The 25,590-nt window shown below is 45.8% G+C and overlaps 1 protein-coding gene across 1 annotated transcript in view; it reads left to right on the forward strand.

Annotated features, from left to right (window-relative positions):
• ACSS1 (acyl-CoA synthetase short chain family member 1) overlaps positions 1 to 25,045 on the forward strand; it is a 39,245-nt gene extending 14,200 nt beyond the window's left edge. The window contains exons 3-14 of the mRNA XM_086744395.1: positions 116 to 315; positions 1,818 to 1,993; positions 4,788 to 4,940; positions 6,652 to 6,799; positions 8,359 to 8,496; positions 9,070 to 9,162; positions 13,656 to 13,768; positions 14,667 to 14,793; positions 16,421 to 16,548; positions 18,058 to 18,121; positions 18,689 to 18,807; positions 20,574 to 25,045. Coding sequence (XP_086600521.1) covers positions 116 to 315; positions 1,818 to 1,993; positions 4,788 to 4,940; positions 6,652 to 6,799; positions 8,359 to 8,496; positions 9,070 to 9,162; positions 13,656 to 13,768; positions 14,667 to 14,793; positions 16,421 to 16,548; positions 18,058 to 18,121; positions 18,689 to 18,807; positions 20,574 to 20,747 — 1,633 coding nt within the window. The 3' untranslated portion in view covers positions 20,748 to 25,045. The remainder of the gene's footprint in view (positions 1 to 115; positions 316 to 1,817; positions 1,994 to 4,787; positions 4,941 to 6,651; positions 6,800 to 8,358; positions 8,497 to 9,069; positions 9,163 to 13,655; positions 13,769 to 14,666; positions 14,794 to 16,420; positions 16,549 to 18,057; positions 18,122 to 18,688; positions 18,808 to 20,573) is intronic.
• Positions 25,046 to 25,590: the final 545 nt, after the last annotated feature.

Genomic DNA, 25,590 nt, shown 5'->3' on the forward strand with positions numbered 1-25,590 from the left:
GACAAGGTCCAGAGGTGATCACGATGCCTCTGCCTGGTTCAAGTTTATCCTTTTTTGCTCCCCCTGCGTAAAACAGGTTGTGCGGTTGCATGACAACATTGCTTCTGTGCTGCAGGGAACTTCTGGATCTGACTTGCCGTCTTGCCAACACCCTGAAGAAATATGGGATACAGAAAGGGGACAAGGTGGCCATCTATATGTCCGTGTCTCCCTTGTCTGTGGCAGCCATGCTGGCTTGCGCCAGGATTGGTGCCATTCACACTGTGGTCTTCGCTGGATTCAGCGCCGAGTCCTTAGCTGGGAGGATCGTGGACTGTAAGTAGATGCAGATCAGGGAACAAACCCCTCTGGACAGTGCTCCAAGACTTATCCCAATTCTGTGTTTTCTTGGCAGAAAGAGAAAAGGTTCATTCTCAGCTGGCGGGACAGTTCGCTCTCCTTTGCAAAGTACTGTGAAGAGCCTTTTCCATGGTGGCAGATGCAGTAGCCTCTGGCCTTAAAGTACTTCATAAATTGCTTAACATTCAGTCTGCGCTGGGTTACTGCTAGACAGCAGTAAAGCTGGAGGGAAAAACAGAGCTTAGGAAAGGGGCCTGATTTGTTCTTTTACAGTATAATAGCAGTGTTTCTTTGATACTCCTGCACAGTGCTAATTCTGCAGTCTCGATTGTGCTGCTGTGATTTATGTATAGCACTAGAAGTGTTGGCAGCTTGCCCCCGCTCCGTTAGCCGTTGTACCAACAGACAGAGCTGTTCTTAGCCCAAAGCACTTGTAGTGTGATTAAGTAAAAAGTAACGCTAAAAATACCAGCAGAAGAACAAAATAGCAAATGGTTCATGTCCTAGCAGTCACATCCGTTTCTTTATGGCTAGTGTAAGGGAATAAGTCTTAAAGCATTTTTCATGCTTTTTTTTTCTGTTTTAGTAGGGTTAATCTATAGAGAGCAAGTACATGTTTTGGTTATGCCTCACTTTTGGCCATTTGTGTGGAGGTGATGGGCTATAGAGCCATTTCTCTGCAGCCACAGCTTTGTAATTAATGTAGTAGGGTACAATTTGAAGTGCTCTGCCGGAGTGCCGCTATGTGTTGCGGCTTCCAGGAGATTTTTCCTCAAGGGGCAGGTGAGTTTCAGAAGGCTGCAGGTATCTCAGAGCAGGGTGCTGCCTCCGAGAGGCTGCTGAGTTTGGTGCTGTTCACTTCAGTTTGCAGTGGACAGTTTTATGCAGCCCCAGAGAGAGGATGAGAAAGGGTGAAGAAGGTGCTTCTTCAGTGAGGTCATGGGAAGTCTTGCACTGGTTTCAGTGTGTGAGTTGTTAGGCTTTAGCAGCAGTATTCACTATAACACAGGTAACTGGGAAGAAACCGTTCTGCATGTCGGCTTTGCTAGGCAGGTGTTGAGGCATTTAAATTGCAGTGAGTGTTGCGGAAGCTAGACATTGGGAAAGACTTTTTCATGTTTGTGATAGGCATTGGAGTGAACTGGCAGGGAGAAGGTAGAATAGCTACCATTGGAGTGTTTTAGGAAGACTGGGAGATTGGACAGCTGTCAGAAATGGTTTAGCTAGAGTAGACCCTGCCTTGGCGTGGGGGAGATGGACTAGATAACCTTTGGAAGTTCCAGCTACCCTTAATCTCTGTGAGTCTCAGGTTTTAAAGTGTTTTCGTCAGTGACACTGACTGGTTTTGATTGATAGAAGTTCTGAGTATTTGTCACACATGTTGTCCTAGACATCATCCCCAAAAGTAACGAAAGTAGGGTGCACATACTAGCCTGGAAGAACAGGCTACTATGTCTGCTAATTCTTTTTCTTTTTAGCTGGATGCAAAGCAGTTATCACCTACAACCAGGGAGTCAGGGGAGGCCGAATCATAGAGCTGAAGACAACTGTGGATGAAGCTGTGAAGAACTGTCCAAGCATCAAACATGTCTTTGTGGCTCAGAGGACAGATAACAAAGTCCAGATGGGTGACCGTGATATTCCCCTTGAGGAGGTATGTTGGTGTTGGTAAACCTTGCCTGTTTCCCTTGATGTTTCTTGAAGTATGTGATATTTACTGTGCTGGGGGAGAGAAATATGGTGCACTAATAAGTGTAAGGACCAGCTAGCACAGACATCTCTGAGAGAGACCTGATGCAGGGCTGTTCAGAACACATGTGTTAGACTCTTGCTGAATGTGTAGATCATGCACACTCTGGTATTTGGCCTTGGTCTTTCATCTGCTGTAGGCTACACTGGGAATGGGCAGCCAGGGAAGATCGGGCAGTCTCCATCCTTTCCTTGTGTATGTGTGCTGAGCTAAAAGCCTATGAAGCAGCCTCTGCACTGCAGCTTGGCACTCTAGTGTAGCTGCACCAGGCTTGCCAGCAACGACTGGCCTTTATGCTGCCTCTGGAGCTGGTTTTCAGTGTGTGCTGCTCTTCCTGTGCTGCCACAGTACTCCAATGGGCTAATGGATACAGCTATGTTGTAGTGACAGCATCTATACGTCCCTGCAGTCGCTTAGCTCTGCAGATGCCCACTGGCACTCTGGATAACTCCTTTTAGGTCTGAGTGTTGGCTAGATCATCTTTCTCTCCATCTGTGCCTTTTGGACCCGCGTTCTGCAGATGAAAGGGAGATGTCCCTTATGGCATCTGGATCTCCATCCTCAAGTGGATTGCTGTTATTTACAGTCTGCTGGGGCTGTGAGTTGAAACAACTCAATCTATATCTGATTCGTCTCAGCATGGGCAGGGGCTGTGCTGGTCCATTTTAGCAGTCTTGCAAACAGTGCTGAGATTTAAGGCACAAGTGTTTCCTGAGATCCAGTGTGCACTAATACCGTTGGTGCTGTTGTTATACTGTGTTCAGATGCTCTGTTATGGTTTGTCATGTGCACTCTCAGACTGGACGCTGTTGAAAGGCAGTGCAGAAAGAATCAAGTTCCTGGAGAGGCTTAATATAGCCTGTGACAGTGTCGTGGCAACTACTAGGGCAAGTTAAACAGAGAAGGCAGGTTTTATTCGGCAATTGTCTTACTCTTTCTTACTCTACAAACCCCATTATGGGAGAATAGTAGTGGCTTGGGAATATTTAGAACCTGTGCTTCCTGGGGAAGAAAACAGCAGTCGTTTTAAAATGTTTAGCTGGTACACATGGGACTGCAGCCTAGTGCGGTAGTTTTATCAGTTTGCTGGCAGCAGTAAACAGAAACCACTCATTGTAATAATGCCTGGAAATCACCCGTCTGCAGCCAAGATAATTACTCAGGAGTCCTTGTGCTGGTCACATGAGATAGGAGCAACTACTAGGGTAAGTTAAACAGAGAAGGCAGGTTTTACTCAGAAATTATCTTACTCCTTCCTACTCTACAAACCACATTCTGACGATTTTCTGTAGTCTGCAAACAGGCTGAGGTGTTTTGGTGATCCAAGAGCTGAACTCAACCCATTGTCAGTTGTAGGGTCTGAAATGTAACAAGAATTAAACTGTTAATGCTGTTAACTCTCTCATTACTGATCTTTACAGCAGTTGTGCTTTCCAGCTCATGTGTAATGGCTTACTGCAAAATTTAAGCTCATGTTGTAATGGAGCATATGAGAACTCCATCTTGCTTTCAGAAACTAGCATGTCAGCCTGAACTAGCAGTGCTGAAATATCGCAAAATATACCTGATATGAGCAGGAGTGATGTAACTCGGAGGCTAAGAATTACATATGACCTTGTCACCTCTTGCTATTTTATTAAGCTTTGTTTGTCAGACACTTTTAAACAACTGGACCTGCTGTTGGTAGTGTTCGCTTGTAAATACAGTGTGTTTACAATGTAGATTTTTAAAAAGGCAGTACCTAGAAATTCCTTCAAAGAGCCACCTAATAACTCTTGCAGGAATCATTATTCATCTAGGACAGTACAGAGCTTGAGAGAAGCAAGCCAGCTGTTCTTTTTCTACAGCCATATGTTAAGCATCTGGAATGCACAGTGATTATTGCAAGTTTGTACATGGATAAGAAAATCCTTCAACCTCATCCTGAAAAATCTATGGTCTGGGCAGACAAGGCCTCTGCTGCTACAAGGTTCAGTGACCACAAGCATCTCTTTCAAAGCACATTATTTCCCCTTCCTCTGCTGGACTGGGCACACAAGTTGGACCAAAAGTTTGCTCTGACCTAGTAGGATACTGCATTCTTCCCTCCCGTGGTTCTGGCTGTAGGGGTGAGGAGAGGATCTTGCCCACCTGGCCAAACAGTGGAGTATGAGGAGAGTGACAAGCAGGAGAGGAAAGCACTCTCCTTCTCATGGGTAGAAGCAGTTAGAATTTGAGGATCAAATGGACAGAATAGTCATCCACTGGTGGTGCCAGGGAAGGGAGATGAACACATAGTTTAACTGTAGCACTGCAGTTTTAAAAAGAAAAGGAAGGTCCTAAACAGTATCCAGTCAGCCTTGCTACTGCTGTCAAGTGTGGTTCATGTTTGCAATTCTAACAGCAGCTTGCAAAGGCTTTACATGTAAGTTATGACCTACTACATTTCATGACCTTTCCTATTTTTTTTCTGGCCAATTCCCCTTGATTTCTACGGCTAGCCAGAGGTATTGGTGGAAAGGCTAGGTTCTATGTGTCCACAGGAACCTTTCCACAAGGTGAGCGCATATAACCTATGGTACATCCATGGACATCTGTGAGGGGGAAGCAGCAATGGTGGTTCTTGTCTCTGGACACTGCTGACATGCTTACAGATGGAGTATTGGTTAGCTCCATACAGGCAAAGTCTTTCTGTCATTTTCACCTTTTTTTTCCTTAGGAGATGGCCAAGGCATCTTCTGTATGCACTCCAGAGAGCATGGACAGTGAAGACGTACTTTTCATGCTGTATACCTCAGGCAGCACTGGGAAACCCAAAGGAATCGTTCACACCCAGGCTGGATACCTGCTGTACGCTGCTGTCACGCACAAGGTAACTCAGCTGCAACCTCAGGAAAAGGTTCACTTACCTTCCGACAGTACTAACGAGAGGGACTTGGGCTGGTGAGGGGTGCTGTATTTTATGTTCACTGCCCAATGGGCTTATTGGGTGTAAACAAACTGAAAAATGTCTGAGAACCTGTAATTAATCTTCAGGATTTTTTTCCTGGGGAATACAACACTATGCAAACCAGAACCTAGAGTTATGAAAGGAAGGAAACTGCAGTGCTGCTACTTTTGCATTTAAAATGTGCTAGTGTTGCAGGCCAGAATTTATGGACATTAAAGTGATGCAGCTGAGGAGATGTGGATATTACTGTAATATTTTGCAGTGGGATGCTGTTTTTTTTTTTATTTCAGAGAGGATTTTGACTCTTAAAACAACCTATTTGCATAGCACTTGTCTGAAGATAAAAAATTATATTCATGCTCTGTGGTTGCACCTTTGTGCTGCTTTTCTATGTGATCTAGGCTAAATGTTTTAACCTCCTTTCTCATGGGAAAAAAAAGTCAAGGCAGTGTTTCTTGAAGTTTCTCGTCTGAGCTCTGCATATGAGAAGGTAACAGTGAAATGTGGAGAGGGCTGTGGTGAAAGATCTTCATCTGGCTTTAGTCGTATCACCCTGTTTGGTAGTCACATACAATTCAGGCAGAGGTTTTCTTTCTTTAGGCTGAAACAGTTGAATTTTTGAAAGATTTGAATGTGCAAGTGTCAGACTTCTCTGCACGAAGAGTATTTGTTACATCAGGTTTTCTAAGTGGTTTCTAAGCGTAACCTCCAAGGCATCTCTTTCTTTCTTAGCCCAGAAGGTAGATCCTGCACTCTGTTGCAGACATGAGGGAGGCACTGTATGCAGCTGCCGTCCCTTTAGAGGTACTTCAGAGCCTGAGAGGGAAGGCATTTGCAAAAGTAAGGTGAGAATTGGCTCTCCTAGGTAGAGGGATCAGCTGACCTGTGGGGCCTCTGTGGTCTTTGCACACTCATGTGTGACGTTCTTGTCACACACTCCTGGGGTTTTCTTTTAGTTCCATCCACTTTCTTTCATTTAAAATATAAAGCTGATGCTGACTTATGAGTTGGGACCTCTTCACCATACAATAGAAGAGTTGGACTTAGAGTGGGAAGCATTTTCCATAACCCAGACAAGATAATGAGTTCTCCAAGATCTTGATCTTGAATTTGATGAGCAGGGAGAGGGTAGCATCTGGAAAGCGATACACTGATAGAGAAGCTGAGCAGCTAAGAGTATTTATGAGAAAGTGTTTCATGGGCACCTATAAGTTTCTCCAGCTTTCTCCTGGAAACCTGTTGCTATTGGTGACGGGTCTGAGCCTTCGAGGCCTGCAGCTTCCCCACAGTTCAGGGTCAGCTCTGCACTCCCATGTGGACTGCCTGGAGTAGGCAACCTTAGGTATCCTGGGTTCTGGGCTTTGGTTGTAGCTTTGTTGCTCCGGTCTGAGCAGCTGCTGTATGTTCTCTGTATGTTTGCAAAAGCAGTCAGGACCCTGGAAGCTCTGGTACTGGTCCCCCTGACTTGCTTCCTCGCCTTGGGCTGGCCTTTGTGCTGCTGTGTCCTACGTGCCTGGCTTCACTTGGTCTGTGCTCTCTCTGCTCCCACTTGGATGTCCAGTCCAGCACCTTACCTTTAAGCTCTTTGGACCTGCCAACAGAAAGTCAGCTGGCCTTACATTTATCTTTACAGTATGTATTTGACTACCAGCAAGGTGATGTTTTTGGCTGTGTGGCTGACATTGGCTGGATCACGGGACATAGCTATGTTGTGTATGGACCACTCTGCAATGGAGCCACCTCTGTCCTGTTTGAAAGCACTCCAGTGTACCCTGACCCAGGTGAGGAAGTGGTGGGCAAAGGTTTGTCTAGACATGGCAGTGTGACAAAGGAGATTTAGAAATCTGTCCAGTGTGGACCCCTCCTCAGGGTAGGGAATCATAGAATCATAGAATCTTCAAGGTTGGAAAAGACCTCCAAGATCATCAAGTCCAACCATCAACCTACTACCACCATGTCCACTAAACATGAAGTGCCACGTCTACATGTTTTTTGAACACCTCCAGGGATGGTGACTCCACCACTTCCTTGGGCAGCCTGTTCCAGTGCCTCTTTCAGTAAAGAAGTGTTTCCTAATATCCAATCTAAACCTCCCCTGCTGCAACTTGAGGCCATTTCCTCTTGTCCTATCACAAGTTATTTGGGAGAAGAGACCAACGTCTTCCTCCCTACAACCTCCTTTCAGGTAGCTGTAGAGAGCAATGATGCCTCCCCTCAGCCTCCTCTTCTCTAGAGTAAACAATCCTGGTTCCCTCAGCCACTTCTCATAAGACTTCTCCAGACCCTTCACCAGCTCTCTTGCCCTTCTCTGGACGTGCTCCAGCACCTCAACATCTTTCTTATACTGAGGGGCCCAAAACTGCACACAGTATTCAAGGCGCAGCTTCACCAGTGCCGAATACAGGGACTTGATCACTTCCCTACTCCTGCTGGCCATACTGTTCCTGATACAAGCCCAGATGCTGTTAGCCTTCTTGGCCACCTGGGCACACTGCTGGCTCATGCTCAGCTGGCAGTCTACCAGCATCCCCAGATCCCTTTCTGCCAGGCAGCTTTCCAGACACTCTTCCTCAAGCCTGTGGCGTTGCATGGGGTTGTTGTGACCAAAGTGCAGGACTCTGCACTTGGCCTTGTTGAACCTCATACAGTTCACCTTGCCCATTGATCCAGCCTGTCCAGGTCCCTCTGCAGAGCCTTCCTACTTTTGAGCAGATCGACACTCCCGCCCAGTTTGGTGTCATCTGCAGACTTACTGATGGATCACTCAATCTCCTCATCCAGATCATTAATAAAGATATTAAACAAGACTGGCCCCAAAACTGAGCCCTGGTGAACACTGCTTGTGACCGGCTGCCAACTGGATTTAACTCTGTTCACCACAACTTTCTGGGCTTGGCCATCCAGCCAGTTTTTAACCCATCGCAGGGTACACCTGTCCAAGCCATGAGCTGCCAGCTTCTCTAGGAGAATGCTATGAGAGACAGTATCAAAGGCTTTGCTAAAGTCCAGGTAGATAACGTCCACAGCCTTTCTCTCGTCCACTAGGTGAGTTACCTGGTCATAGAAGGAGATCAGGTTGGTCAAGCAGGACCTGCCCTTCATGAACCCATGCTGGCTGGGCCTGATCCCCTGGTTGTCCTGCAGGCTCCATTTCTTCAGAACATGTGTCTGCAACATTCAGGAACATCTGTGCATCGAGGGTGAAAAAAAAAGGTTGCCATTGGTTTTGCTCTGTACTCACAGTAGTCACAGCTTTAGCTTTGGCTGTTAACCTTCCTGCTGAGCATTGTAGTGGTATGCCAGCGCCAGACAGATAAAAAGCCTGTTTGTGATTTTGCAGGTCGTTACTGGGAAGTGGTGCAAAGGTTGAAAATTAATCAGTTTTATGGAGCACCTACGGCTATACGCCTGCTGCTGAATTATGGAGAAGAGTGGGTGAAGAAATATGACAGATCTTCCTTGAAGATTTTGGGATCAGGTAAGGGGCATGAAATCTTAATCTGAAAAAGACAGGGCGTTCTAGCTGGTGAAATGAAGGTACCAGAGGAGCTCAGATGACCAGATGGGATGTGATTAAAAATAGATGGTAAAGCAGGCTCCCTGTCTGGCTTTTCAGATATTTTCTCAGCAGAAGGAGAAACAAACTGAAGTTGGGGCCATTGAACCTTAGTGTGATTGCTTTTTTCCTAGCTTATTTTGCAGGATCACTTACTTCGCTAAAAAGATTTATCCAATGGTAAATGACATAACTTTGAATTTTACTGGCATAGGTGGCCTAGGCAGCATTTTCCTGCATTATTTAGAATTCTAGAGGTTCTTATGCATGACCTGCATTGATTAGTTACTTTCAGTGATATTTACTGCTTGCCTTTTGGTCTTTCTGGAAGAAGTCAGTCCTCAGTTGCATGAATGCATTGCAGTCCTTTGCACATCCCAGCAAAAATGCTGTAACCATTCTGCTTAAAGTTCATACATTCAGCATGCTGTGCACCAGATTAACTGCCTGCAACCCCCTGAGTCTCAGGCTGCTTCTTTTCTTATTTTGGTCTAGTGGGAGAGCCCATCAACCACGAAGCTTGGCAGTGGTTCTACCATGTGGTGGGAGAAGGGCGCTGCACCCTCGTGGACACGTGGTGGCAGACAGGTAAACGGCGTCCTAGGGGAGCGTGGAGGGCTTTGACCATTGACAGGTTGCTGGTGTGTAGAGAAGGATTAATGGATTTCAATTCAATCCAATGAATCTGTCAAAAAAACTCTCCTGGCATTTTGATCGGCTTTTGAAAGTCACTATGTAGTTTCAGCACATAGTAGCAATGTAACAGCGTATCAAAGCAATAGCAATGTTGAGTTCTTTCCCCTTCTAAATTTATTTGATATTTTGAGTGCTGGAAAATCTCAATTGGTTCTAGAAACAGGAGGCAGAGGTTGACTTTCTGGGCAAAGCTGGGAGTAGGCAGCTTGAATTGGAAACGTCATTTTGAGTTATTTATCCAACTGTACTGACCTTGATATGGTCTTATCATGAAAGGGCATTTACAGCACCATATAGCCACAATCTGTACTTAGGTGTGCTTTGTTTTCCTTCCTGGGAACGGTCAGAGGAGGATGGAAAACTAAGCGGTGTAGTCAAAGGCACCTAGTGCAACTGCTGTGGCAGGTTGGAAGGGAGTGAGTGGAGGCTTGCTGCCTGTGCATCAGGTGGCTAGAGGACAGTGGCTGTCACCTAGCAGGGCTGCCGGGGAGCAGCTTCATCCAGGAGTGAATGAGTATGCTGTAGTTGCTTTGGCCCTGGTGCCTCAAAAAGGAGTGTGCTTCTGTTTTGGCAATCTGCTTGGCCCAGCTGTGTGCATCAGTTAAAGCTTGTTTTCCATTTCCAACCCGCTGGACAGAGTGAGTGGCTTTCATAGTTCCCGGTCCAGTTGGAGCAGAGCTGCCTCCTGCCCTCCCTGGCCAGCAGCAGAGAGAGGCCCCAGTGCTGTGCTCCGGCTGGGGCTGTGCTGCCTGGTGAGGCTTTGTGCTTCAAAGAGTCCTGCAGCTCCTTCCCGGCTCCTTCCTCAGCACCTGGTCCTCTCTTCTGGGCATCAGCATTCAAGAGTTGCTAAAGGTGTTTTGCAATATGTCCTTCTCAAGTCGTGAACTACAGCTTGTCATGGAGCCATGGACGTTATGGATGCAGCACAGCATCTCCTCTGCTAGAAAAAAGCCATCCATACTCCTGAATTTCTAGTTGCCATTGGGCAGAATATTCATTCCCTTTCCAGTCAAGCTGCTCCTGATTGTATCCTTATTCCTGCTAGCAGGCTCTTTCTTCAGGAGCCTTGTGGCTCATCTCAATGTGATGAATTAGCTTCTGGCTCACAACCAAGTTCCATTTAATCCAGACCAGACTTACAGACTCTTTTTATTTTCAGATTTGAAATAAAGCAACCTCAGAATTCAGAGCAGCAATGTTAACTACTGTCTACTTCAATTACTGATCTCTTAAACCATCTGGGTTCTCACATGCTGAGCAGAGGGAAAGCTGACTGGCTAGGTGTTATATGCTTTCCTCCTCACTGCTCTGAAATAAAACACTGTGGAGAAGCAGGTGATTACTCCGGTGGTGATGGAGTTGAGAAGAATATCTTTTTGCCCTAATATTTTTTTGTTTGTCTTCAGTTAACTGGTACATGTAGGGTGTATGCAGTGTCTTCTATTTTCTCCAAAGTACAGGGTTAGACCTTATATTAAACTATATTTTTCCTGAGTTTTTAGAGCAACAACTGTCAGGTGAGAGGTTAAAGAACATTTGCTGGATGGTCTGTAAGTGCAGAGTGCTTGATCTTACCTTGAACCAAGCATAGTTTTGCAGGTAAATAGCTCCTGGAAGTATAATATAATGATAAATATTAATAAAATTGATTTTGTTAGAAAGTAGAATCAATCTTTCTCCACAGTTGATGCTTCCAATAAAGAGGAAGCCAAATTAGTCTTGGAAGCATTATATACGCCATTTGAATGTAAAGGGAGCATGGAAAGAGATCACAGAAACAGTTTGATGGATGCTGGTTGTGGTCCTGCAGTGTCACCTCTCGTATACAGTTTCAATGTAGCTTGCTAATTGTGCTGTTGTATGCAGTGTCCTCTACGGTACGTTGATCTCTGAAGCAGCAACATGTTGCCAGCTCATAAAGCCTGGTGGGCGTAAAGATTAGCAAATGATGATTTAAGAATCCACTTGAAAGTCTTTGGATGAGCAAATGAGTGAGATAGCAATTACAAGAAGCAATTTAAGTAGCATGATATGTGCAGATGGGAGAGATGAAAAATTCCTATGGCTCTTACCGTTAAAGTATTATAGTGCTGTGCTGTGATTGACAGTAATCGAATCAAAGCTGTGTTTGAGTTTCAGGTGTAGTTCTTCACAGTGCAGAAGAGACACTAGGTATTTTTACTTTCGTTGTTGATTTTGTAAAAAAAGTACAGCTGTTGTGTGCAGCTGTGAACAAAAGCTGGTTTTGAAAGACATCTCTGAATAGATCCCGGAACCTTTTGCTGTCGGCGTTATCTTAAAGCAATTTAGAATGGGCTGGTGCTTCTGAGATGGATTCCTCCCGAAGTAGTCAGTCCAATCTGTCTGTGGAGTGAAGACCACGGTGGTAGAGAGTACGTGCTCCACCCTGCTGCCAGACGTGATTTAGCCACAGCAGAGGGGAGCCTGTTTCGATGCTCAGACTCTGCTGTCCTTTCTGAAAGTCTGGGTGGATTTCCACTATGGTGACAGCACAGGCACAGGTAACATGCAGGCATGGCTCTTCTGACAGCCCTGCTTCTAGAGACAGACTTCATAGGGGCAAGGTAAAGCCTAGAAGTCTTGCAAGCTGTCATCTGTCAGTGGCTAAAATTGGTACTTTTAAACCAGTTTAAAATAGGCCTTTGCCATGCAAATAATTTTTAAAGCACCCTTGCCACCATGCAGCTCCCTCTGGAATGTGACTTTACTGCCTTATGTGCAGCTGACTGCAGGATGAGTAGGATGTGGCAAAACCCATGATGAAACACAGCTTGCAGTGCTGTATTCAGAATGAGTAGTGGCTTAGGAAGAGCAACCATCAGTTTAATCAGGTTCCTTGCTCAGATTTTGTCTGTGCAAACAGAGAACAGCAGATGTCTGCGGTGCCTTTTTTCTTTTTCTGAAAAAATAAAGATGACCATTTCAAAATAAACAAAAACATGTGACGTGGATGCATGCCCATCAATGAAATGTAAAATAATTTTATGTGTAAGCCACGCATGAAACTATTTTCTGCAGTTCTGAAGCTTAGGGTTCCTCAGAGAGACCCTTCCTCATAGCTATGCCAGGGCAACTGGATGCAAATTCAGGGTCAGATTCAGCCTTTCCACCCTGATTTCCGTTTTCACAACCTCAGCAGAGTCAGTAGAGGAATGCACTCTCCAGGTAGCAGAACATACCTTTATTTATAGAGCTGTATTTTTAAAAGCCTAATGCTCCTTTGTTTTTGTTTCTCTCTTGTGTTTCTGAATTAGTTTTAGAATCGAAAAGATCTGATTAAGATTGAAATCTGATTTAATGTTTGTCTCAGCAGGAATGAAAGAGGATGATTAAAAGGTTCAGTTTTGAATAGAAGTTAAGCTCAACCTGCCTGTAAGGGGTGGGTTAATTTCATACTCTGTAATGATAGTAATTCAGACCCCTGAAGTGCTTTTCGTGCTAACCTTAGCCAGCTGTAAAAACAGCATGGGGAGGTAAATCCCCTGACATACTTATAGTTTCCCTGTAAAATCACTTCTGGGGTAGGAAATGGGGCTGGTGAGCACTGCCCCCGCCAGCAGGCAGCCCTGTTAGCGCGAGAAGGTTTAAGTGTGCATTAGAGCTGCCTGTATTCCGTGCTGGTTGGTAGCTGGAGGAACAAGTTTATCTGTGAGCTGACTTAGGGCCAGATGGAGTGAACAGAGCATGTGGGCTGCTGAATCCATGGGGTCTGCACTGTGCCTGATGGATTTGCCATGGACAGGACTGTGGGAAGGCTGTTGAGTGCACACGTCGTGGCTGCTGCTGCAGGGTCCGCAGGCTGGCTGGTGCAAAGTCAGCCGCTGTAGAACCATGTACTGCTCTCCTCTGAGCCTTTGAAGCACTAAGCCAGACGTCAGCGATCCTGGTGCTCTGGGGCATGGCGAGCTGCTCTTCCCCTGAGGCAGCTGCTTGGCCACGCTCTGTGGTTTGTTGCCAGTGTGTATGCAGCGGGCAGTAAATTTTGCAGCCAGCACTGAATGAGACACGATGCAAACAGGGAGTAGGAGTAGCTTTCGATCTGAGCTCACCAAAGGGCGACCTGCATGCAGCAATCCGCTCTCTAACTGCTGCAATGTCCCCTGTAGACAGAACAGTCCTTGGTGGTGTCATCCTGGCTTGCCAGACATTTTTCTATGTTTAAGCCTTTCTTGTATTCACAAAGAGCTCTTGATTTATCAGATCTGTGCTGCTTTCAGATGGCTGTGCTACTTGGTGTTGCATAATTCCTTCCCAGTGGCTTTTTCTTGCAAGGTGGCTTCGCTATTCTCTTCTTTAGAGCTGGCATTTGCTTTCATCCAACATTGGATGAATGCCACATATTTTGTTTTTCTTTATTTTTCCAGAAACTGGCGGCATCTGCATTGCCCCACGGCCTTCAGAGGAGAAAGCTGAGATCGTTCCGGCTATGGCTATGAGACCTTTCTTTGGGATTGTGCCCGTGCTGATGGATGAGAATGTGAGTTGAGTGCCCAAAAGAGAAGCTGGTGTGCGTTTCTGCCTTAATCACCTTGCTAATGGCAGAGAAACGGGATCCGGAAGGATGTTTATCCCTCCATTAAAATGGTAGACTAGATGAGCAATTTATATATTGAGCATATCTCAGATGTCCATACAGACTGCCAACTGGGCTTTGCAAGATGTCTGCAAATGTCTAGAGGAGTGTTTGCATTTTCAGCACCACTTTTATTGTCTTACACTGCTTCTGATCAAGAGCTGCTGCCTGCATTTATGAGAGAAGTCAGAAGTCACACAGCTCCTGGGAGCGGAACAACTGGGGCAGTGCATGCCAAATCCAGTGACATGAGCAGCCAGTGGGACTGGTGGAGTTTCCAGGGGACGTGCAAGGCATGAGGCCCTGCAACTGCGTGTGTCTGTGAGAAAACTAGTGCTGGTCTGTAAAGCTGTGCAGAGCAATCCCCATCTGCACTCCAGTGCTCTGTTAAACAATAAAGTATCTAATCACCTCCTTATACAGTTTGTTAAGGGAATGTGGCAGTTAAAAGTGAAAGTGGAAGGCAGAGGTCCAGGCATTTCCCTCCTAGACTCCTCCCAGGCAACCTCTGGCTGCTCAGCACATTTTTTCTGTCATCTTTGCTGGCATTGCCCTCTGGAAAATCACAGGACTCACTTTTCTTTTAGTTTTATCTGCTGTGCTGCTGGCCTCAGGGGGTGAGGAAGGCACGATACAGACAGTGCGTAGTAGCTACAGGAGTGGATTCATTTTCTTCACCTGTGGCCTTCCACACGCAGTCTGCTGTAAGCAACAGGGTGACTCTTGCTAGATCAATGACACAGAAGGCCTTACTATTCATGTTTTGTTCACCTGATCATCCTTCCTATGCTTGAACCTGCAGGGAAAGGTTATAGAGGGCAATGATGTGTCCGGTGCGCTCTGCATTGCCCAGCCATGGCCTGGCATGGCAAGAACAATCTATGGAGATCACCAGCGGTTTGTTGATGCCTATTTCAAAGCATACCCAGGTAAGGAAAGTGCCAAGGGAAGGCAATTTACCCGCTGTATAAGCACACTGAATATTTTCAGCAGTACTTCGCGATATTTCTGTACCAGGCAGATCTTGTTTGCTTGGGGTTGTGTTGCAAGCATGCCCTGATGGTCTTAGATAGTTTTGACCTTTTTAGCTGTCAAAAGAGAAGCTATTTTTAAGAAAATTTTAATGCCTAAATTTTGAAGTCCATATACCTTTTTTTTTGGGGCCATTTGTGTCTCACTTGGAAACAGGCATATTGGATGGGAAAGTATTTCCTGCATCACTGAATCTCAGCCCTGCTGTCACAGGCTGTGTTACATCCTTCCTTTTTAACACATGGTCGAGCTGTATCTGGCAAGTAATTAGAAGTGGCAGGGAAATATTTTTTTGTAGGAGATTGGACAAGACCACTGTCTTCACTCAGGGGAGCAACTGACAGGGATTTGAAAGCTACAAGGTAGACAAGAATTAGAGAGACAAATACTGCAAATTGTACAAAATGGATTGGAAAATAATGGGAAACTGGTAGAAGAAATTGAATGAGCCCATAGTCCCTTATTACTCACTACATGTTCACATTTGATGTCTTGTTGATATTTAGTTGATAGTTGTTTAATTGATCTGGAAGGGCAGGAGGCATGACTGAAAGTCCATGAATTGGCCAATAATGGGTCCTGGCAAGAACCACCTTCAGATTTTACAGCACTAGCTGCCTGCTGCTGCTCAGAAGTGCCATAGGAGCAATTTGGATGTGGAAATGGCTTTGATGAAGAGCCAACACAATCTGTGTCACTAGATGTGTCCTCAGTGACGCTGGAGTTTTCCTCCAGACACCATGCTTATTGGGAGAGGGTACAGGGTGTGGGTTCAGCTAATCTGATAGCAGTATTTCTGCCATGCTCATGTGCTGGAGAGAGACTGTTATCTGGGATCTGAATCTTTGTTACCCAGGAGGGAAAATGGCTTTTCAACCATCCCAGTGTAAGTGATTAAAAAAACTGGCAGTGTTCCCACATACAAAATGTAATAGAACTGCTCCCTTTCAGCTGAACAGTTGTAATTTTCTGTGACTGCTAAGGTGCAGCTACCAGCAGACCTGAGTCTGACCAATAGCCTGTGGCATGATGGCAAATGACATTTGAAGTGGTTTTATCTTAGTGCTGTGTGTGCTGGGCCTGAACACACAGTTGCTGTGCAGCTGTGCAAGCCTAGGGAGATCAGAGAGCCCCCTTTGGTTTTGTAAATCCAACAGAGCGTCACTGTGTTGTGTTGCTGGACTTGGTTTTACTACAGGGACATGAGCCACTGGTTGCTGCTGATTACCTACAGTGATTCTTCCCATGTTGGCAGAGACCTGAGCTCCACTGTCCTGGTGCTGCTCGGGTGCTTACTAGGAGCCAGCACAGCCCAGGCAGAGCAGACGAAGGTTGGGAATGGCAGAGGGAAGTGGGAAATGGTGTGTGGCAGGTCAGGAAGATGTAAGTTTAGGAGGCTCTGTGAGCTGCCTGATCCACCCTACCCTACTCACCATCCCAGAGCATATTCTGTTCTGCATCAGAGCCCAAAGCAATGGGCTGGCACCCTTCCTCCTGCTGACCACCCACGCATCTCTGCCGTAGGTTACTACTTCACAGGGGATGGTGCTTACAGGACCAAGAAAGGCTATTACCAGATAACGGGGCGCATGGATGATGTCATTAACATCAGCGGACACAGGCTCGGGACGGCAGAGATAGAAGATGCAATGGTAAGTTCCAAGCAGGTAGAGGTCCCTTGACAAGGCATACCTGTGGGGCAGGGTGGCTCTTTCAAAGAAGCTTTATGATTTAAACAAGCGCAGAGTCTCTTGCCTTCAGACCCCTGCACTTGCATACACACAGCTCGATGCATAATGAATAGCAACTGTGCAGAAGGAAACAGCTCCCTTATTAAGGAGACAACGAATGGGCAAGTGAGAGAAGAGCCATACCACGGCCAGTCCCTGCAGTTGAACGGTTAGAGTATGGTACAACGTCACTGTTGCAGTTGTAGTTTTGCATGCTGGTGGAGTTTCCATAAGGGATTGTCTCTCCTGTTTGCTCCTTCTCTGCTAACACCTAACCTCTCCTTCCCAAATCTGTGGTTCTTGCTCATCCGAACTAGCTGAGTATGACTGAGAATTCAGCAGTGTTAAATATGAAGCAACCTTGATTCCTGTCAGCTGCAAAGCTAGCCTGTCATTTCCAGAGCAAATAATATTAGCTCAGGGAACTGAAAACAAAAAGTCCTCAGAGAATTTATCTTCAAAGCTTGACCTGAATATTTATTTCTATATTATGTGCTTTGCCTGCAAATGGCATTTAAATGTAACGTGATAAAGCTGAGCTGTGTTTGCATGGCACACAGGATCTTACTTTCTCCTGTGTAATTTTTTTGCCTGTGTGGGTCTCTGATTGTAGATACAGGATCCAGTTCCTCTCCCACTGTATGTATTTGTATGTGCAAATATATTTATATGCTTAGATTGCTCTGTGATGTTTTCTTTCATATTTTAATCTAATTTAAGATAGCATAATCCAGTCTTTGGTGTGGGATTCAGATATGTGATTTCTTCTGGTCTGTACAGCCAAATTGTTAAATTAAACTCTGAAGTGTGACAGAATAAATCACTGTTGTGTAGCATAATAATAAAAAGATGCATTCGGCAAAACAACCCTTCCCCTGCTCTGCGAAGTTGAGGACGCCTGATTCTTTCTGCCTTCTGGTGTGCTCTGGGCACTTAGAAACACCAGTCAATGTGAACTGTGATGTTGGCAGCTTCACTTTTGCTCTGCTGGCAACAGTTCCCCATGGCACACAGCAAAGCAGGACTGGTTTTGCTTGTGATTTGGCCATGCCAGTCACCACTTGGGACCGTAGCCACGCACACACAAGAGCATGAACAAAGAAAGAGAAAGCAGGTTTCCAGCTGGTGCAAATTCAGCTTGGTGTGCAACAGGCTTAGCAGTGTATGTAAGAGTACTTATTTGTGTGTTCAAAAGCAAGGCAAATCCAGTGAGTAAATGCAGCTCCCAGAGACGTGGCCGTGGCTGTGGCCACCAGCTGACCATGCAGTAGGAAGGCGGCATCCAGCTTGCCTTCTGTGCTTGCAGCGGGATCTGCCAAAGGGAGGGTGAGATATGACAAGATGTGTTGTTCCTAGAGCAACTGGTACAAACTCTGCAGGGCCTGAAGCAGTTGTTATGCTCTGTGTATTTTTATTTCACTTTTTGTGAAGGCTGATCACCCTGAGGTCCCTGAGACAGCTGTGATTGGGTATCCGCACAAGATCAAAGGAGAAGGTATGTGAAAAGCAGAGTCCTGACATGACACCTACATACACTTTCCTTAATTTCTAACATGGGCTCTGTGGTAGGAGGTGCTTAGGGAGCAGGAGGGCAGTTATTGTTAGGATGACTGGCGTTGCAGCCCCAAGAGGCAAAGGCAACCATGAAAATAACTGTAACTAAGCTGGGTGCAGGTATTACTCCTTAAATTGTTTTCGCACACAGTGTTTCTGTATGTGGTAGAGCTTCCTTTAAAAGGATTGTGCTCAGAGATGTCCTTTGAACAGAATGGGAATAGCTGATTTGCACTGGCCAGCTTTTGATCCCAATGACACTTCAGTAATTTATGTAGAGTTTTCACTATCACTGAGATCAGTCTGGTCCGTAGATGAAAAGAGAAGGTTGGGCCATCATTTGAGGGCTGGAGTCTGACTCCCTTTTGTAAACAGGATCTGTGGTTTTCTTGGCCGTCCCTAGATTGTGCATAGCAATGGTTTGAAACCTGCCTTGGCATTTGAGTGAGCATCCCTGGTCTTGCCAGCCAGGATCTGAGTATGTGGCTTCTGCTCGTTTGTCTTCCAGGTGCCTTTGCTTTCATAGTGCTAAAGGAGCAGACAGCTCATATAGAACGTGTCAAAGAAGAGCTCAAAGCCATAGTGGCTTCCAAGATAGCAAAATATGCTGTGCCTGACCACATTATGGTAAGTGGGAGACTGTAACTGGTACCAGGAGCAGGAATGGTCACATTGAGCAAGCCTCACCTTCCTGCCTGCAGTGCTGCTGTTTTCTCTCTCTGGCAGCACGAAAAAGCAGGAAAAGAGGACTAGCTGGGGGGATTCCTAGGTATGGGAGGGCAGGTGGTGTGGTCTGCATGTGCTCCTTCTCCATGCCTGAAGATCAGCAGTGACCCAGAAGGTGGCTCGGATATTACAGCTGCTCCAGCCTGCAGAGCAGCTTCTCGGTGGGGCTGTTACAGAGTGTGTTTTAGAGCTACCCTGAGGCTGCTCCATTTGCGCCAAGTGCTGAACGATCTTTTAAATAGGATGCACAGAGAGTGTTGAGAGCACCATGCTTGGCAAGAGCTCTGGCAGAGAGGAACCCCAGGCCCACCCCGTGCCTCAAGATGCACTTGATGTCCGTGTTCACTATGCAGCAGCATCACTGCTCCATACAGCTCTTGCCCTCAGCTAACCAACCCCTCACACTGCTCTTTGTGGCCCTGTGTGATGGATCAGGTAAAACCCCAACAAACTGTAGGGAAATGTCACAGCCTTCAACAGACAGAGTGACACTTCCCACTGCCCAGCTATTTTGCATTGATAATTAGCATCAACTACAGATTGCAAAGCACTCGCTGTTTCTGTTGCGTAACTCTGAGAGCTGTTCAGCCTGACCCAGGAGCACTGATGGACTCCAGGCTCCGTCTCAAGCCTGGTCGCCTTTCAGGTGCTCCCTCTGTGTGTCTGGGGAGAGTGCACAAAGCTGCCCCTTAGCTGCCCCTCAAGGCCTGACTGCATCCATTCCACTCTCTGCTTGGAGGCAGTGACCAGACCACTTCTCTGAGGGGCTCTGCTTTGGCCACATGCTGGGAAGGTGGACACTAAGACACAGGTTACAGAACACAGCAGGAGCAGGCAAGGGTGGCTCATTCAATTTGGAACATTCCAGGACATCCTCAGTAGACTGGAGCAGCTCCCAGAACTTCGGTTTTGCAAGGAAACACCTGTTTCCCTGTGTTTCGAGGTGGTCCTGCAGAGAAGTCCTACAACTCTTTCCTTGCGTGTTAGTTAAAGCTTTGGAGTTTTGTAGCCTACTGGCCTGATCCTGTAGCAAAATGTGAGACCTGCTGGTGTCTCTGTTCAGTGCCTGAGAATTCTCTACCAGGCTCAAGTTTATGCTAAAGCCTTTGAATCTGCTGCTCAGTCCTTTGCAGGAAGCATAGCCAAGACATTTAACATTCTTCTGGTTATGAAGGAAGGCGTGTAGGCTGACACATAGTCGGGCAGAGAGAAACATCAGCAGACAGGAGTTATCCCTTGAGTAGGAGACCCTGTAGCTGGCATGCAGTATTGTGTACTTTATATTCCTGCCCTGTAAAGGGGAACATGAACGTCTGTGTCATCATCAGTGACTGAGTTTTCAAGTGTTAACTAGCTTTTTAGTTCACTAGTTAGCAGCTTATTCAGGACCTGATTCTCCAAAGAGCTGTGCGTCCTGCAGCACCCAGCTTGGAGATACACAGCAATGAGTAAATGGGGAACAAAGTCTACTTAGATAAGAATAAAACGTATAGCACAAGGAATTGATGCTAGTGACACTCCTTTCCTTGGACATAAACTAATGTGCTCGATGGTCTATTGTTTCCCAGGAAACAGTGCGCCAGAGTTAGGACAGTTCAGCCAAATTTCCTTGTGGTTTTCAGCAGGACCCAGGTTCTAATATAAGTGTGTTTTTCCCTTCTCTGCAGGTGGTAAAACGTCTTCCTAAAACCCGATCGGGGAAGATCATGAGAAGGCTGCTGAGGAAAGTAGTCACTGAACAGTCAAGCAACATGGGAGATGTCACCACACTTGATGATCCAACTGTTGTCAAGGAGATACTGGACGCTTACCAGAAATACAAGGAGAAGAGTTCCTCATAGCAGGCAGCTCTGGAATCTCTTTCCTCTGTAAATGTGGAAGGTCTCAAATAACCAAGCAAACAACATTGTTCTCTCTTGGTGTTTTTTTTTTTTTTTTTTTAAACTCTCTTCCCTTCTAGGGGAACAAGATTTTCTATTCCACAACATATTTTGAGATGCACAGAGATAGGAGCAATCTGCAGTTTTGCACAGTCAGTGAGCTCCCTTTCATTGCTATAGGGCTGCTGTAGAGCAGCCATTGGTGCTCAATGAAATTTAATACTAGCTGAAGCAAGATGCAGACATTAATGTTTCTCATTTTAATGTTACTGTACAGGGAAATGTTTTTATACAATACTTTTGCTGTTTTAAAAGAAGCCCTGGAATACACTTCTCCAATTTTTCCTTCAGCTTGGATGTCCAAGTTCAAGTAGCTGTATTTCACTGCAACTGTGGTGCCTTTTCAGCAATGCTGGGTATTCACATGTGCTGTTAGGAAAATGAGGAGGACATTGCTAGTCTGATAATTCTTTCTTGTGTTTACCCAGTTGTTCTAATACCTCCTTTGGCTTTCCTGATAGGGATTTGTTCCTACCACTCTATGTCCTGGGACTTGCCAGAGACGGTAAGCCTGTGTCCCTTCATGTCCCACCTAGACAACCCAGCACTAGTACTTCCAGCTACAAAACGGAGCCACAAAGCCTGCTGCTGGGCTCCCTACATGTCTTCAATGCATTGTCAGTTGTATAGGAGGGGTCTGATCCCACGTGTTTTTATTCTGCCTTGAGAAACTGAGGTCACCAACTGGGGTTTTTAAAGTAACTGTCCTCTTCCTTATCAGTGATGACAACTGGATCAGTGTTGTTGATTGTGGTTCACTTCTGCATATTAGGAGTGACAGTCTACAACTGGTAGATCTTCGTTGTCAGCTGGTGATTTGTGCAGTTGCCTTTTCTTCTTGAAATTGCTATGAAAAGGGACAATGTTTGCTTGCTGTCTGTCAGAGGACCATTGAGAAACAAAATCGTGAAGTGCTCAAGAGAAGTTTGAAGCTGAGAGGGATGTGCTGGAGGGTTCATCGTGACTTGCCGAGCTATGTGATTTCTGACCAAGGAATGGTTATTTTAGCCCACTCAAATGGCCTGTAATCTTGTTTGCTCCAGGACAGACAAGCACCCAGCTTGGAAGTAGGTTGGTTCTCTTGTCAGAAATTACGACTTCATGCTTATCATTTCAAGTTGGGCCCTATCACGTCTGCCCCTTCCGCAGGCTGCTGTGCTAATCTCCAAAAGAGTTAACTGCCAGATGGGTACCTGCAAATTGCACAATCCACAAAGAAGAAGGAAGTGCCTCTTAGATGCTTTCTGGATGGTACCATTCCAGACCAGCAACCTCAGAATAGCAGGGAACAATAGCCTTTGTCTTTCAGATGCTTTAAAAATTGCAACTAGTATAGTCAGTGTTTTACTTCTGGATTCGTTTTATCATGAACAGATTTTGTTTGAAGTACTCCTTATATTTGAGCTGCTCAGAAGAATTTGCTGGTAGGTCTCCTGTCCTCTACTATGCCACTAAAGGTCATGGAAATGCCTGTAGGTGCCGAATGCCTTTGAAACTTCTGCCACTGCTAAATTTGGTTTGAGCTGACTGAGGTGTTTGGAGGGGCTCTAGACCATGCCAGGAAGGCATGGTAGAGGACTCCTCCCCTCCCCCTGAGTGCTAAAGCTCAAGGTATGTGCAACTGTAGCATTAACAGTGCTGATCCCGGGCGTGTGTGCCACAGGGGCTCAGGCAGAGCTTCTCCATCTTAACCTGCCTAAGCCAAGTGACTGGTAACCACCATTCCAGCACTGTGGTTGGGGTCACTCCATCAAACCTTGCAATCCTGCCTCTGTCTTTGTTAGATGACAGTCTGCTTAGTTTAACAGAGCTGTGTATTTTGGCCTGCGAAACTCCTAATTGTCATAATTGCCAGTTTTTGCCCTAGTTTTACAGGGGTGGCTTATTGCTGAATGTAACTGGAGTAGCACTGCCTTTTCCAGTGTGACTGCATACTGGAAGAACAATCTGTGCAACTAACTGGAGGCAGGAAGAAAATGGCTAGGTGATCCTGCAGAACTGGGAGTGGAGTGGTGAGTTTTTTGGCCAGCAGAGATTCTGGTACCAAATGGGGAAACAGGCTGCTCGCAGTACAGTGTTCTCAAAGACAGGCACATTGTCTTAGATCCCAGAGTTCCCCTGACTACACTAGCTGCATTTGCTGGTTGGGTTTTTTTTTTTTTTTTAATTTATTTTAAGTGTCTCTAGGGACTGGGTAATACAGTAGGGAATATGCTTTGTTAAAATTCCCATCCTTCTGACTGCAGTCTGTTTTTGCTTAAGGTAAGTAGACACCCTGTGGACTTTGTGGGAAGTCGAAGATCTGAAGGTTTGATAAAGTTGAGAGGATGTTAATATTTTAGGAGACAGCCACTACATATATCCTCTATTGCAGTTGCAAAAGAAAAAAGAAAACCACTTAAGGGATTTTCAGGTGGGAATCAGCCCGGGTTTAATGCTTTTGACAGAAAAAGTAGACTCCCTTGTTTAAACAAGTTGTCTCTATGTAGTCTGAAATACACTGTGGAGGAAGAAGAATGACTTCTGAAGAAGATTACACACTTTCCTTTTAGTCAAGAAAACATTTCCGGTATTATGAACGTAGGATTTCCTTGTCCCCTTTACCTGAATTTCCATGCTAAGATGTGACCCAGTGGTCACAGACACACGGTCCAATTCATCTGAACTGTCTCACAAAGACTAGCTATTTGAGGAGCAACATGATTTGGTGCACTGAGATGTTCATCATACAATTCCTCTGCTCAGGGGAAATGGAGGATAGGCATGGTCCCTCACCTGCATCCCTGTTGTCTCAACTTGTGTGGGCTTAGGGACCACGGCTGCCAGGGAGGTTTCAGACTGACCAGGTAGCTGCAGCACCCCAATAAATTCACAGCCATGCCAGCTTTGGTGCGGACAGACTGCAGTTACAAACAAGCCTTATACTGTGAACTTCTGAAGCACCTTTGCTAAAATCACCTCACCAGCATGTGCAGAATTAGAGTGCCAGATGCCTGCCATCCAGTACCACGATGGGCACTCTGTTTCATTCTTGCGCATTTCCACAGCTGAGCTGTGGTCCTTGGGATGTCCACCTGCTCAGAGGCCCCCTCGGAGGATTCAGAGAGAGCATTTGGTGCTGTTGTGCTGCTCACATGGTGTTCTGTGGTGGACTCAACTCCTGCTGGGCAGGCTCAGCCCTCACCTCTCCTGGTAAAACTGCACTTCTGCAAGCATACCACCTCTTGGAGCTAACACCCGGTGCTCAGTTCATGTAATAACACCCCGAGGCTGGTCCAGAGTCAGGCAGAACTTTGAACTGGTGCTTCTTACCAAAACACAAATACTGTGCTTCACTGGACAGGCTATTCATAGAAAGCTTTGCCAAACAGATGACATTTTCCAGCCAGAGAAGTCCCCCTTTCTTCTTTTTCTCCTGATCGCTGCTTACTGCAGTGGTTGCATCTGCAGTGCAAGCCTGAATTGAGCTTTCCATTTTCCTTATTCCTTGGAGGTCATGAACATCAGCACTGGTGCATGGCAACACTGCTTTCTGCTTTGCATACAGCAGCCTTACCCTCCCACCCCCGGGCTTGTGGTTCAGGGTGAGGTTCAGCCTGCAGACCTGGCACTGATGTCCTCAGTCCCCAAAATGCTAGGAAAGCGGGCGCTTGCAAAAGACCCTAGGCCTGCAGCCTTAAAGGCTGATCTTCACTAGCCAGCAAAGGAGCTGATGATATATGGAATACTTTACAGTGGGATCGTGGGAGAAACTTGGGAGCAATTGCTTTGCTTAGAAAAGCAGAACTGTTGAATTCTTCTAAATGTTTGTGTGTCCATCAGTAATCTGTGAGTTATTTACCTGATTGCCTTTGTAGCTTCATTAAAAGAGATCCACAGTCAATTTTACCTGTTGCAGTTTGTTGCGAAGAGCAAATGTCCTTGCTTTTTTTCCCCACTCAGTTTTGCCTGTCAGAGCCAGTCATGGTGCCTTTTGCCCCACGGGAGACACAGACCATGATTTTCTCAATTTCAGAAAGGGAAAGTCTGTCTTTCTAGAGATGAAGTGTGTGTTGTACAGTCTAATATTAAGACTTTAATTTCATTTTGTTTTCTTGTAATCATGCTTTAAACACATTTATTGTCCTTGACCAAAACCAGTTTATTTGGTGATCTCTGTATTCCTGTTTTCATTAAAGGAAATATCTTTCTCTGTGTGATGGGTTGGCTTTGCATCATAGGTGTCCAGCCCTCCATCTTCTAAAGGGTTTGGGACTTTTTCAGTTCTTTGGATTTGCCTGTCCCGATTGATTATTTTAGTCAGCCAGCACAGATCAAAGAAAGGCAAAGGAGTTTGAGATCAGGATGAGTCATCTTGTGGTCCAAATTGCTGTTTTGCTTTGCTGCTTTTCTCTAAACAGCAGCTCACAGGAAATGAGTTACTGCCAGAACACTGCCACTGCAAAGCAACTCAAAAAGTTGTAGCATTGGCATGTCAGTAAGCTTCATGTCTTGTATAAGTCCCAAGATCCCACTGCTCTACACTCATTTTCCTGTGTGATGCAGAGAACAATTAGTGGGAACAATTAATGACCAATAGTTGATATGGACAGTTCAGCTACTCATCTCCTTGTCTTGTGCACAGCAAGCACAAGTAGAAAAAGAATGAAAACAGGATGCATGTGGGGAACATGAGAGACAGCATTGTGGTCAAAACGAGTGTGTAGCTGTCCTAGAGCTGAGCAGATGAGAAGAAAATTGTTTC

Source organism: Chlamydotis macqueenii, chromosome 3 (assembly GCF_036417535.1).
Source record: "Chlamydotis macqueenii isolate bChlMac1 chromosome 3, bChlMac1.mat, whole genome shotgun sequence".
NCBI classification, from domain to species: Eukaryota; Metazoa; Chordata; class Aves; order Otidiformes; family Otididae; genus Chlamydotis; species Chlamydotis macqueenii.